Raw genomic sequence first — 12500 nt, 5'->3', positions numbered from 1 at the left:
TGAAGGGAAATATAAGTGATCAAAAATAAGCTTATTTTTCAATTTAAACGTGTTTTTACGAAGTTATAAGCGATTTTAGCTTCTTCAAGGTTTTCGACCAAATTATCGATTTATGAAGGGAAATATAAGTGATCACAAAATAAGCTTATTTTTCAATTTAAACGTGTTTTAACGAAGTTATAAGCGATTTTAGTTTTATAAGGATTTTCGACCAAAATATCGATTTTTGAAGGGAAATATAAGTGATCACAAAATAAGCTTATTTTTAAAGTTAAACGTATTTTAACGAAGTTATAAGCGATTTTAGTTTCTTCAAGGTTTTCGACCAAATTATCGATTTATGAAGGGAAATATAAGTAATCAAAAATAAGCTTATTTTTCAATTTAAACGTGTTTTAACGAAGTTATAAGCTTCTTCAAGGTTTTCGACCAATTTATCGATTTATGAAGGGAAATATAAGTGATCACAAAATAAGCTTGTTTTTCAATTTAAACGTGTTTTAACGAAGTTATAAGCGATTTTAGCTTCTTCAAGGTTTTCGACCAAATTATCGATTTATGAAGGGAAATATAAGTGATCAAAAATAAGCTTATTTTTCAATTTAAACGTGTTTTAATGAAGTTATAAGCGATTTTAGTTTCTTCAAGGTTTTCGACCAAATTATCGATTTATGAAGGGATATATAAGTGATCACAAAATAAGCTTGTTTTTCAATTTAAACGTGTTTTAACGAAGTTATAAGCAATTTTAGCTTCTTCAAGGTTTTCGACCAAAATATCGATTTTTGAAGGGAAATATAAGTGATCACAAAATAAGCTTATTTTTCAATTTAAACGTGTTTTAACGAAGTTATAAGCGATTTTAGTTTCTTCAAGGTTTTCGACCAAAATATCGATTTATGAAGGGAAATATAAGTGATCACAAAATAAGCTTATTTTCCAATTTAAACGTGTTTTAACGAAGTTATAAGCGATTTTAGTTTTATGAGTATTTCCGACCAAAATATCGATTTTTGAAGTAAAATATGAGTGATCACAAAATAAGCTTGTTTTTCAATTTAAAGGTGTTTTAACGAAGTTATAAGCGATTTTAGCTTCTTCAAGGTTTTCGACCAAATTATCGACTTATGAAGGGAAATATAAGTGATCAAAAATAAGCTTATTTTTCAATTTAAACGTGTTTTAATGAAGTTATAAGCGATTTTAGTTTCTTCAATGTTTTCGACCAAATTATCGATTTATGAAGGGATATGTAAGTGATCACAAAATAAGCTTGTTTTTCAATTTAAACGTGTTTTAACGAAGTTATAAGCGATTTTAGCTTCTTCAAGGTTTTCGACCAAAATATCGATTTTTGAAGGGAAATATAAGTGATGACAAAATAAGCCTATTTTCAAATCTAAACGTGTTTTAACGAAGTTATAAGCGATTTTAGTTTTATAAGGTTTTCGACCAAAATATCGATTTTTGAAGGGAAATATAAGTGATCACAAAATAAGCTTATTTTTCAATTTAAACGTGTTTTAACGAAGTTATAAGCGATTTTAGTTTCTTCAAGGTTTTCGACCAAAATATCGATTTATGAAGGGAAATATAAGTGATCACAAAATAAGCTTATTTTCCAATTTAAACGTGTTTTAACGAAGTTATAAGCGATTTTAGTTTTATGAGTATTTCCGACCAAAATATCGATTTTTGAAGTAAAATATGAGTGATCACAAAATAAGCTTATTTTTAAATTTAAACGTGTTTTAACGAAGTTATAAGCTATTTTAATTTTATAAGGTTTTCGACCAAAATATCGATTTTTGAAGGGAAATATAAGTGATCACGAAATAAGCTTATTTTTCAATTTAAACGTGTTTTAACGACCATAAGTGATTTTATTTTTATCAGGATTTCCGACCAAAATATCGATTTTTGAAGGGAAATATAAGTGATCATAAAATAAGCTTATTTTCCAATTTAAACGTGTTTTAACGAAGTTATAAGCTATTTTAGTTTTATAAGGTTTTCGACCAAAATATCGATTTTTGAAGGGAAATATTAGTGATCACAAAATAAGCTTATTTTTAAATTTAAACGTGTTTTAACGAAGTTATAAGCGATTTTAGCTTATTCAAGGTTTTCGACCAAAATATCGATTTATGAAGGGAAATATAAGTGATCACAAAATAAGGTTATTTTTTAATTTAAACGTGTTTTAACGAAGTTATAAGCGATTTTAGTTTTATAAGGATTTCCTACCAAAATATAGATTTTAGAAGGGAAATAAATATAAGTGATCACAAAATAAGCTTATTTTTCAATTTAAACGTGTTTTAACGAAGCTATAAGCGATTTTAGTTTTATAAGTATTTCCGTCCAAAATATCGATTTTTGAAGGGAAATATAAGTGATCACAAAATAAGCTTATTTTTCAATTTAAACGTGTTTTAACGAAGTTATGAGCGATTTTAGTTTTATAAGGATTTCCGACCAAAATATCGATTTTTGAAGGGAAATATAAGTGATCACAAAATAAGCTTATTTTTCAATTTAAACGTGTTTTAACGAAGTTATAAGCGATTTTAGTTTTATCAGGGTTTCCGAACAAAATATCGATTTTTGAAGGGAAATATAAGTGATCACAAAATAAGCTTATTTTTCAATTTAAACGTGTTTTAATGAAGTTATAAGCGATTTTAGTTTCTTCAAGGTTTTCGACCAAATTATCGATTTATGAAGGGATATATAAGTGATCACAAAATAAGCTTGTTTTTCAATTTAAACGTGTTTTAACGAAGTTATAAGCAATTTTAGCTTCTTCAAGGTTTTCGACCAAAATATCGATTTTTGAAGAGAAATATAAGTGATCACAAAATAAGCTTATTTTTCAATTTAAACGTGTTTTAACGAAGTTATAAGCGATTTTAGTTTCTTCAAGGTTTTCGACCAAAATATCGATTTATGAAGGGAAATATAAGTGATCACAAAATAAGCTTATTTTCCAATTTAAACGTGTTTTAACGAAGTTATAAGCGATTTTAGTTTTATGAGTATTTCCGACCAAAATATCGATTTTTGAAGTAAAATATGAGTGATCACAAAATAAGCTTGTTTTTCAATTTAAAGGTGTTTTAACGAAGTTATAAGCGATTTTAGCTTCTTCAAGGTTTTCGACCAAATTATCGACTTATGAAGGGAAATATAAGTGATCAAAAATAAGCTTATTTTTCAATTTAAACGTGTTTTAATGAAGTTATAAGCGATTTTAGTTTCTTCAATGTTTTCGACCAAATTATCGATTTATGAAGGGATATGTAAGTGATCACAAAATAAGCTTGTTTTTCAATTTAAACGTGTTTTAACGAAGTTATAAGCGATTTTAGCTTCTTCAAGGTTTTCGACCAAAATATCGATTTTTGAAGGGAAATATAAGTGATGACAAAATAAGCCTATTTTCAAATCTAAACGTGTTTTAACGAAGTTATAAGCGATTTTAGTTTTATAAGGTTTTCGACCATAATATCGATTTTTGAAGGGAAATATAAGTGATCACAAAATAATCTTATTTTTCAATTTAAGTGTGTTTTAACGAAGTTATAAGGATTTCCGACCAAAATATCGATTTTTGAAGGGAAATATAAGTGATCACAAAATAAGCTTATTTTATCGAAAATGTCGATTTGTGAAGGGAAATATAAGTGATCACAAAATAAGCTTATTTTTCAGTTTAAACGTGTTTTAACGAAGTTATAAGCGATTTTATTTTTATCAGTGTTTCCGACTAAAATATAAGCGATCACAAAATAAGCTAATGCTAAGCGATTTTAGTTTCGATTTTTGAAGGAGAATATAATTAATCACAAAATAAGATTATTTTTCAATTTAAACATGTTTTAACGAAGTTATAAGTTTTAGTTTCTTCAAGGTTTTCTACCAAAATATTGAGTTTTGAGGGAAAATATAAGTGTTCACAACGTGTTTTAACGAAGTTTTAGATTTATCCATGCCCGTCTGACCGTCTGTCCGTGTGTATGTTGAAATCAGTTTTCAGAAGAACCCAGACATCTGCGAGATCCGAATCTTCAATAATTCTATCAGACATACGATCGAATAGAAGACAATTTAAAATCAGCAAATTCGGTCCATAAATAAGGAAGATATGAGCAAAAGTCTGAGATTACCTCTGAAAATTTTATCAAAAATTTAGATTTTTCGTTCATGCACAGACAGAAACAGTAAACAAGCAACAAAAAACAACAAAGCAAAGAAAGAACAATAATTACGAATGAAGCAGTGTGTTGTTATTGGCTAGAAACATGAGAACACCATAAAAGCGGAGTTTTTCGTTCTACAAAAGGTACTTTTTGAATTTTCTATAATATTGAAACTAGAAACATGAAATTAAGTATGTAGAACCCGGATTAAGTGGGAACAGATAAAAGTGGACTTTTTGGTACTTTTTCGTTCTACAGAAGGCACTTTGTGAATTTTCTATAATATTAAACCTAGAAACATGAAATTATGTATGTAGAGCCCGGATTAAGTGAGAAAAAAAGGTACCTTTTGGAATTTTCTAACACATTGCTCACATAAACATGAAATTTAGTGAAAGAAAACATATAAAAGTGGACTTTTTAGAGCTTTTTCCTTCTTCATGAACCTAGAAACATAAAATTAAGCATTAAGAGTCCTAAATTAGTGAAAATCTCCAGGAAAGGATTTTTGGTACTATTTCGTTCTATGACTGGTACTTTATCAGCCAATAATTTTGAATACATTTTAGGTTAATACTGGTATCGAAATGTGTTTTCGTTGCGAACGCTTATTTGATCACGTGTCTATTTATACAGTAATTCCGTCCCAGATTCTTATGGTTTCGATTTATATGTTCCTAAAAATAATCAAAATTTTGTGTAAACACTCACCTGTTGTTGTAATACGACACACAAGTTCTCCCTGAACTTTAGGTTTATAGTAGATATCATTTTCGTGGACAAAAGCAATGGCTTGATTTTGGGCCAGAGCTTTAGTCAAACCATTGCTTAGTACTGACGTTGAGGCATCTTGATTCTGTTGTTGCAGTTGAATGGGTGGTGGAGGTTTAACTAAATTTGCCATACTGGCACCACTACCGAGACTATTCAACAGCGGACTACCATTAGTGGGTGTGGGTATGGGAGTTGTGGGTGTGTTTGTCGCTGATGAGGAAGAAGAAATGGAATTTGTGTTGACACCACCATTATTTGCATTGCCACCAATACTACTAGGTATTAAATGGTTGTTGTAGGGAGCCCATAAAACAAATTGCAGGCGTGGTGCTTCTGCTATATTTTCCGTTGGTCCCAAAGGAAATGTATTTGCTGTTTGCACCTCATAGACATGATGTCTGTGGTAAAACAAAAATTTAGTTTTTTTGTTAGATGTTTTTAAATTCATATTTAATAAATTTCGTTTAATATTTTCTTTTTAAATGTTTTTGAATAATATTGAAATAAACAAATTAAGTGGCCTGTTTAGTGTTTTTAGTGCATTTAAATTATTTCCGTTTGATATACTCATTTTTAAATATTTACTTAATTTTAACACTAAGTAAATAATATTATTTAAAAGCTATTTTAAATATTTATCAAAATGTAGCAAAAAACAAAAACAGAACACTTTTAATTTTGTTTGTTGTTTTTGTTTTTGCTTTAGATTTTCTTTTTATTTCTTTTGTAATGAAATTCGAAATTCATTAAACATTTATCATTTATTTATTTTCATTTGAATTTAGATTTTATTTGTTTTTGGTTTTGTTTTTCTTACCTTGATCCCTCCGCATTACTATCGGACTGCAGTAAGACATATTTAAGATCTGGTGCTACTAAATATGTTTCAGCATTCAGTTGGCGCTGAAAGAAATAAAATTTAAATACATTTTATTTTTTGTAAACATTTATAGAACATTTTGAAAATATTTTCAACTTGCTTCGTTACTTTTTTAGAAATTAAATTCGAAAATTACTAGTAAAGTTCAAAATCTCCCGAACATTTCGAGAAAATTTTTCAAATATTTCGGACTTTTATTTCAACAATTTGGATTTTTTAAAACTTAAATGCTTGTCTTAATTTTAATGAATTTTAATTTTAATTTAAAATCAACTTACAAATGTTGAATTGGTCATTAAAACTCGTGTTGTATAATTATCTAAATTTACTATTGATAAACCACCACTGGGATCACGAAATACTAATTCAGTGTCTGAAAATAGAGTTTATAAGATGGCATGATGAGAATTTTTCCCAAAACTTGATTTTTTATTCCAAAATACATACCACTGTGCCAAGTGCCATTGAATGGTTTCCATTGAAAGCGTTTACCTAAAATATCACTTAATGTTAATCTGCTGCCCCGTATGCGTAGTCCCTCATCCTCTAATTAATTTTCCGAAAATAAGAGTAATAAATAAAATAAAATAAAATTAAAACAAAATTTATTATTTGTAAAAAAGAATAAAAAACAAATAATTAATGTGAAATATTAACAAGAAGAATTTTCCTTAACTTACCTGGCGATAATAAAAATATGGAAAATATTATTAAACTAAATACGGCTGCTATGACCAGTAATGCTATAAAAATACCACGCCAATTACGCCTTTCAGGGGAAATGGCCACCAATTCCTGTTCAAAATACAAAGAAAAATAAGAAAAACAAACAACATCAATAACAATTATTTAGTATTTTTTATGATTATTCATTATTTATTATTGTATGCAATTTTATTTTTATATTGTTACTTATTTAATTGGTTTTTCCAATTTTTTTGTTTTGTTTGTTCTTTGGCTATTTTGGGGGGCGCACAGTGGGGCAGAATGGAAATTTTTTGGAAATAAATCTGGCATTTCTAAACGGCTGATCCGATCGGGATAAAATTTGGCGTGAGCGTAGCCAAGGAGTATTTGAGTTTAAGTTTTGAAGATGAACCCTGCAGATGCCCCAGGGACGGCGCTGTGGCGGCTCAAAGTAGGGTACCTACGACATGTAAAATTTTTAAACTCGTGCCATTTTTTTGTTTTTCACCCAAATACAAAGATTTTTATATTTTGAGAAAGCGCTCGACGAGATCTTGAAAAAACATGCTTGGACATACTACTTATCTCTTATAATATCCGAGTTATAGGCATTTAAAAATTTAGTGATACAAAATTTACCATACCTTGGTCCGCCTTTTTTTGAATACCGGGCGTAATTTTGGACCAAATGGACTCAATTTTTTCTTGTTAGTTAGACAACAAAATTTCCAATAATATACAAAAATTTCAGATCAATATTGTTTACAGATCCAAAAATATACGTTTTTTAATTTAAAAATTCAAAAAATTTTAGATTTTTGGCGTTTTTTTGCCAAAAATGTGTCTTAACTCTTTTATTAATAAAATAAAATTTTATTAAGAACATATAACAATTTTATAGTTTTCTAAAAGGTATCTTTACGCAGAATGCTTTGGCGTAAAAAACTTGTCCTATTTTTTGAAAATGTTGCCACTGCGTCCTTCCGAATATGACCTATTTTTTATCAAAACTTCAACTTTGGGCGACATGTTCTAAAATCCCAAAGCTGGGATCAGAAAACTGAAAGCAGTTTTGGAAACCTCAATATGTTTTCTATTTACTCCAAAAGTATTTTCCCAGCCCTGAAAGAAATGTGGACCCTATGGGCAAAAAAGTAAAAAATCCCATTTTTGGGATTTTCATTCCTATTTTTGGGAATTGCGGGATGCCCTTTGACCTTTTCAATTTTTTTTTGCATATTCTTATTTGAAATGACAAATTTAACAAGCGTTGAAAATTTCATTGAGTTTTGTTCATAAATAAAGATTTTGTCATATATTACATATTTGTTTAATTTCTAAAACTATGATTTATATCAAAATTTTAATAGGATCGCAGATAGCTACAACAATTTAGTCCATATGTATCCCTTAATATCATTTTTTAGTTAGATATGGAAATTCTCGACCCTTTACAAAAAATTTCAAGCCAATATCTCAATTACATTCAAAAATATGTTCATTTAAACCTGTGTCCTTTAATTTCATCTTTTTCATATTTTAGTATTAAGTATGACAGCACATATTTAAATCTTATATTTACCTATTTTCTATTTGTTTGCTTATCCTTATAATGCTTATGCTTAAATTTTCAAAAATTTATAACTTTGTATTTGGGTGAAAAACAAAAAAATGGCACGAGTTTAAAAATTTTACATGTCGTAGGTACCCTACTTTGAGCCGCCACAGCGCCGTCCCTGGGGCATCTGCAGGGTTCATCTTCAAAACTTAAACTCGAATACTCCTTGGCTACGCTCACGCCAAATTTTATCCGATCAGCCGTTTAGAAATGCCAGATTTATTTCCAAAAAATTTCCATTCTGCCCCACTGTGGGGCGTTAGACATGTGCATATGTTTGGATGTGGGCTATAAATACAAATACATCGTTTATTGTCTATAATTTTATTTAATAAAAACTAAATCTTTATTTAATGGAATTTCAATAATTTTATTTTACTATAAATTTAGTTTTGTATGTTTAGTTAAAGAAGTAGTCATGTGTTCTATAGTTTTTCTTCAAAGTTTTTAAAATATTCAAAACATATTTAGGTTGAAAGTAAAATTTTGATTTTATTTTTAAATACAAATAAAATCCTTTGTTTAGATCATGTCGAAGTTCTATTGACTTTGGAAAGATGTCATCCTGAAAGCTCTGCTCTTTTAGGCCTAATCATGTTTTAAACGGACAGATCCAGAATGTATATTCTTTATTATAGGTTTATAAACAATCTTTCAATGCATTTCTTTACACTATTTGACAAAAAATCTTACAATTTTAAACTTTAATTTCAAAATTAAATACATTTTGATTTTAGTCCTGACAAATTTTCTTTTAGGATTCTAATCTACATTATTTTTAAAGGTCTTTAACCTCAGCAATTGTATGATGATGTTTAGCCAATTTTTTTATTGATAGTAAAATCTTTTGGTGTTTTTTTCTTGTCTAATATATTGGTTTGTTTAAACATTTATCAAATATTCATTTATTTTGTATCAACCACCTGTCAATATATTCTGTTGAATTAAAATTAAATGTAAAATATTTTTTGCCAATAACAATGTTAAACTAAAAATTAGGTTAATTTAGAATGAAAACAATATAACAAATCAATGAATTGTCAAAATTGAAATAAACAACAACACTTTCACCATAGTGTTAAAAAAAAAACGAAAAAGTTTTCCAACTGATTTCAATCAACCAGGACTCTTCGTGTTTAATTCTATGTTTCTAGGTGTAATATTAAAAAAATTCAAAAAATACTAGCTGAAGTACAAAAAAGTACCACAATGTTTAGTGCTATAAAGTTTCATTCCATTAGGATCCTATAGTTATGTCTGCTTGAGTTGAAGAACTAAAAAATACCGAAAATCTATTGATTCTACATCCACCTTAAAGCATACCAATCAGCTCAGATTCACTTTCTTTTTCCGTCCGTTTGTCCATGTAATCTAGCACATGCTTTTCGATTGACCCAAGGACCAAGCCTAATGAAAATGCTTAAAATCGGTCCATTATTTCGCCTAGGCCCAAACAACCGTTCCTTCCGAATGGAGATTTTAAACTCATAAATATGTTTAATGTTCTTGTAGCTCTGCAAAAAATCGGCAAAAATTAGTTTAAATACAAAAGTCTAAATTATACTGCCAATTTTCGTAATGATCAGGATTCATTTGACCCTAGCCGCCATACAAAGGCCCTTTTAGAAAATGACTTGAGGGTCAAAATTCACTTATAAATACTAATAACACAATGAAATTCCATATACATAATTTTAATATAGACATAAATCTCTCTATCAATATTAATAAGAATAGCCCCGTATTAAGCCCCTGCCCCATATAACTCCTCTTTTAGAAAATCTCATTTTTGTCAACAAATTGTTAAATTTTTTTATGAAATTCTTTTGAGATTTTGTATATTTCTTAGGATTTGATGATCCTCCAATCAATTTAACCCTAACGAAAAATTCAGCTGCTGATTTTACTTACTAAAAATTCGTTTATTGTCATAAAAATATTAATAAAATATTAATTTTCTTGAAAGTAGACAATTGCACAATTCACAAGGTTGAGAAAATTATCACAATTATTGTTGGAACATTATAAAATAATTTTGTTAACAAAATACGTGCTGTGGTATTTTTTTATAAATCATTTCACTGACATATCAATCAAATTTCATATCAAATATGAAAAAACACAAGGTCGTTTAAAGGGTCGTTGAATAAAAAAAAGTACAACTTAAAACACGTGTATCAATATATGAAATTAAACATTTATGTATGAATGAGTAGATAGATGGATATCTATAATTTTATGATGATATTGATTATAATTTTATAAATATATACATTATATAAACATTTTTAAAAACCGTCATCATAAGTGGTATTTATTATGAATATGAAGTATATTATTTACCTTAAAAGAGGAACATTAGGTAAAAGTAGAAATTCTGGACATTCAACTATTTCTTTTTTTAATAAATTCTATTTAATAAGTTGATTTTAATAGATTCTAATAAAATATAATTTATTTAAAAATAGAATATTTTAATGAAAGTTTCAAAGTACAAAGATTTATTTTTAAAATATTACTTCTGAAAAGCAAATAAACTCACATTAATTAAAAATTATTTGCCAACATTTCCTCTTGTTCTTTATTTTATTTTCATACATAGTAATATTTATTTTGAAATAAAATTTATAAACAATAACAACAAACGGATATTTATCATTCAAATTTCTATATTATTGTAAATAAATTAAATTAATTGTTTGTCTGATTGTATGTTTATTAGTACTGTCCTTAAAATATTTTTTATTGAGAAAACTAAAGCAGTTTTAAAATTCCTTCCTTTTTAATAAAGGATAAGTTTAATAATATTCATAAATATGTATGTGTTTATTAACTTACGCACGTGTTTTCCCATCCCAATAAACAATTTCGTTAAGATTTGTCCCCGTCATGGGACAAAAAGGCTAGTCCATTGACTACATGATAAACTAGTACATACATATATTAGTTAAATAGACTAGCCGTTAAAATAGTAAGATATAATAGTAAACAGACTAGTCCATAGTCTAGTCAATAGGCTGATCAATAGACTAGTCCATATAGTAGTAAATAGACTAGATATGTCGATAGATGAGTCAATAGATAAGCCGATAGACTAGTCCATAGAATATTTAAGTTAATGGACTAATTTGTAAACTAGTCAATAGATAAAAATATCAGGAAAAATAATACTTTTAACCCTCAAAAGTACTATATTTCGAAATCTCCAGTTTCCATCACTATGCTGCTGATGAAAATGTAGAGTCCAGAAGATAGAAATATTCGATCAACAACCACAGGGTAAGATTATTAGACGATTTACCACCGCCCCTTTCTCTGACCATTGACTATCCCGTTGCTTAACTCCGAAATGCAGAAACATCACTTCCGTTTATAATAACGCATATGAGATGGCTTTGAGTTGGATTTGAGTGTGCGATTTGTTGAGTGCAATTCTCCACAGATATCGAACATAGGTAAAATGAAATACGAATGCATAAAATAATTCGATGATGGGTCAAGATGTTCACGTGGTACTTTTTCAACTGGATGAGCTTTGCGCTTCTTACAAGCTGGTGGCAATTTTGGCACATGGTTCAAACAGTCCATATACAAGCTCATTGCTCAAGTACTCGAACTATCTAATCTTTTAACTTTCGAGATGCAAAACATGACTTCCGTTTACAACCAAGCAGACTGTATGGCCTCTGTTGATTCGGCAACAGCACATACAGGTGTAATTGGTAAACTGAAATACTCAGCATACTTCTCATTCATTCGATGCACTCATAGAGAACAACATCTGACACACACACTCTAGGTATACGGGTGGATAAGGTCCGCATACTCCTGAAATTCATAAAGTATCATATACACATAACACCAACTCACTTCCAACGCTTAGTGCCACAGTCCCCCCTCTGTGGGGTATCTGTTGTCTCGGCAATAGCACCGAACTTATATTGAATTATGGACTTTATAGTGCATCAGTCATTTAACCGACATTTTCTTCCCGCGAAGCCACCTGCGCCCCGAAGGGACCTTTCCAATAACCGGGATAAGACAATGTTCGAAATTCTGCCCTGGGGGCTACCGGTTCCCGTGGTACCAGATTATGTGGTTCTCTGGTTCGACCCAATGTCAAATCATTCCAAGGAAAGGTCGAGGATACATTTGATCATCATCAGTTTATAGTCCTCGGGATTGCAATAACACTAAGATGAGAGTCTTTCATCAAGGTAACATGCCCCCGGGAGCGTATGGGGTTCAATAAAAGGTTTTTCACCAAAATTTATGAAAATAGTAATCGTGATATAATTTTAATATATCGGTGGTATATGTAAAATCCGACACAGTTAAA

General features: G+C 29.1%; 1 protein-coding gene across 1 annotated transcript in view; it reads right to left on the bottom strand.

Moving 5' to 3' along the window:
* The window catches only part of LOC119599962 (venom dipeptidyl peptidase 4), a 51042-nt gene that overhangs the window by 9300 nt on the left and 29242 nt on the right, over positions 1 to 12500 (bottom strand). The window contains exons 2-6 of the mRNA XM_037949925.1: positions 6537 to 6651; positions 6304 to 6402; positions 6135 to 6229; positions 5794 to 5879; positions 4914 to 5374 (exon numbers count right to left, since the gene is read on the bottom strand). Of these exons, the coding sequence (XP_037805853.1) occupies positions 4914 to 5374; positions 5794 to 5879; positions 6135 to 6229; positions 6304 to 6402; positions 6537 to 6651 (856 nt within the window). The remainder of the gene's footprint in view (positions 1 to 4913; positions 5375 to 5793; positions 5880 to 6134; positions 6230 to 6303; positions 6403 to 6536; positions 6652 to 12500) is intronic.

The sequence above is a fragment of the Lucilia sericata genome, unplaced genomic scaffold (genome assembly GCF_015586225.1).
Source record: "Lucilia sericata isolate MDLA Ls3-8-SP2 unplaced genomic scaffold, ASM1558622v1 Contig000097F_arrow, whole genome shotgun sequence".
NCBI lineage: Eukaryota > Metazoa > Arthropoda > Insecta > Diptera > Calliphoridae > Lucilia > Lucilia sericata.
The sequence above is the reverse complement of the archived record's forward strand: the minus strand, read 5'-3'. Positions and strand labels throughout refer to the sequence as shown.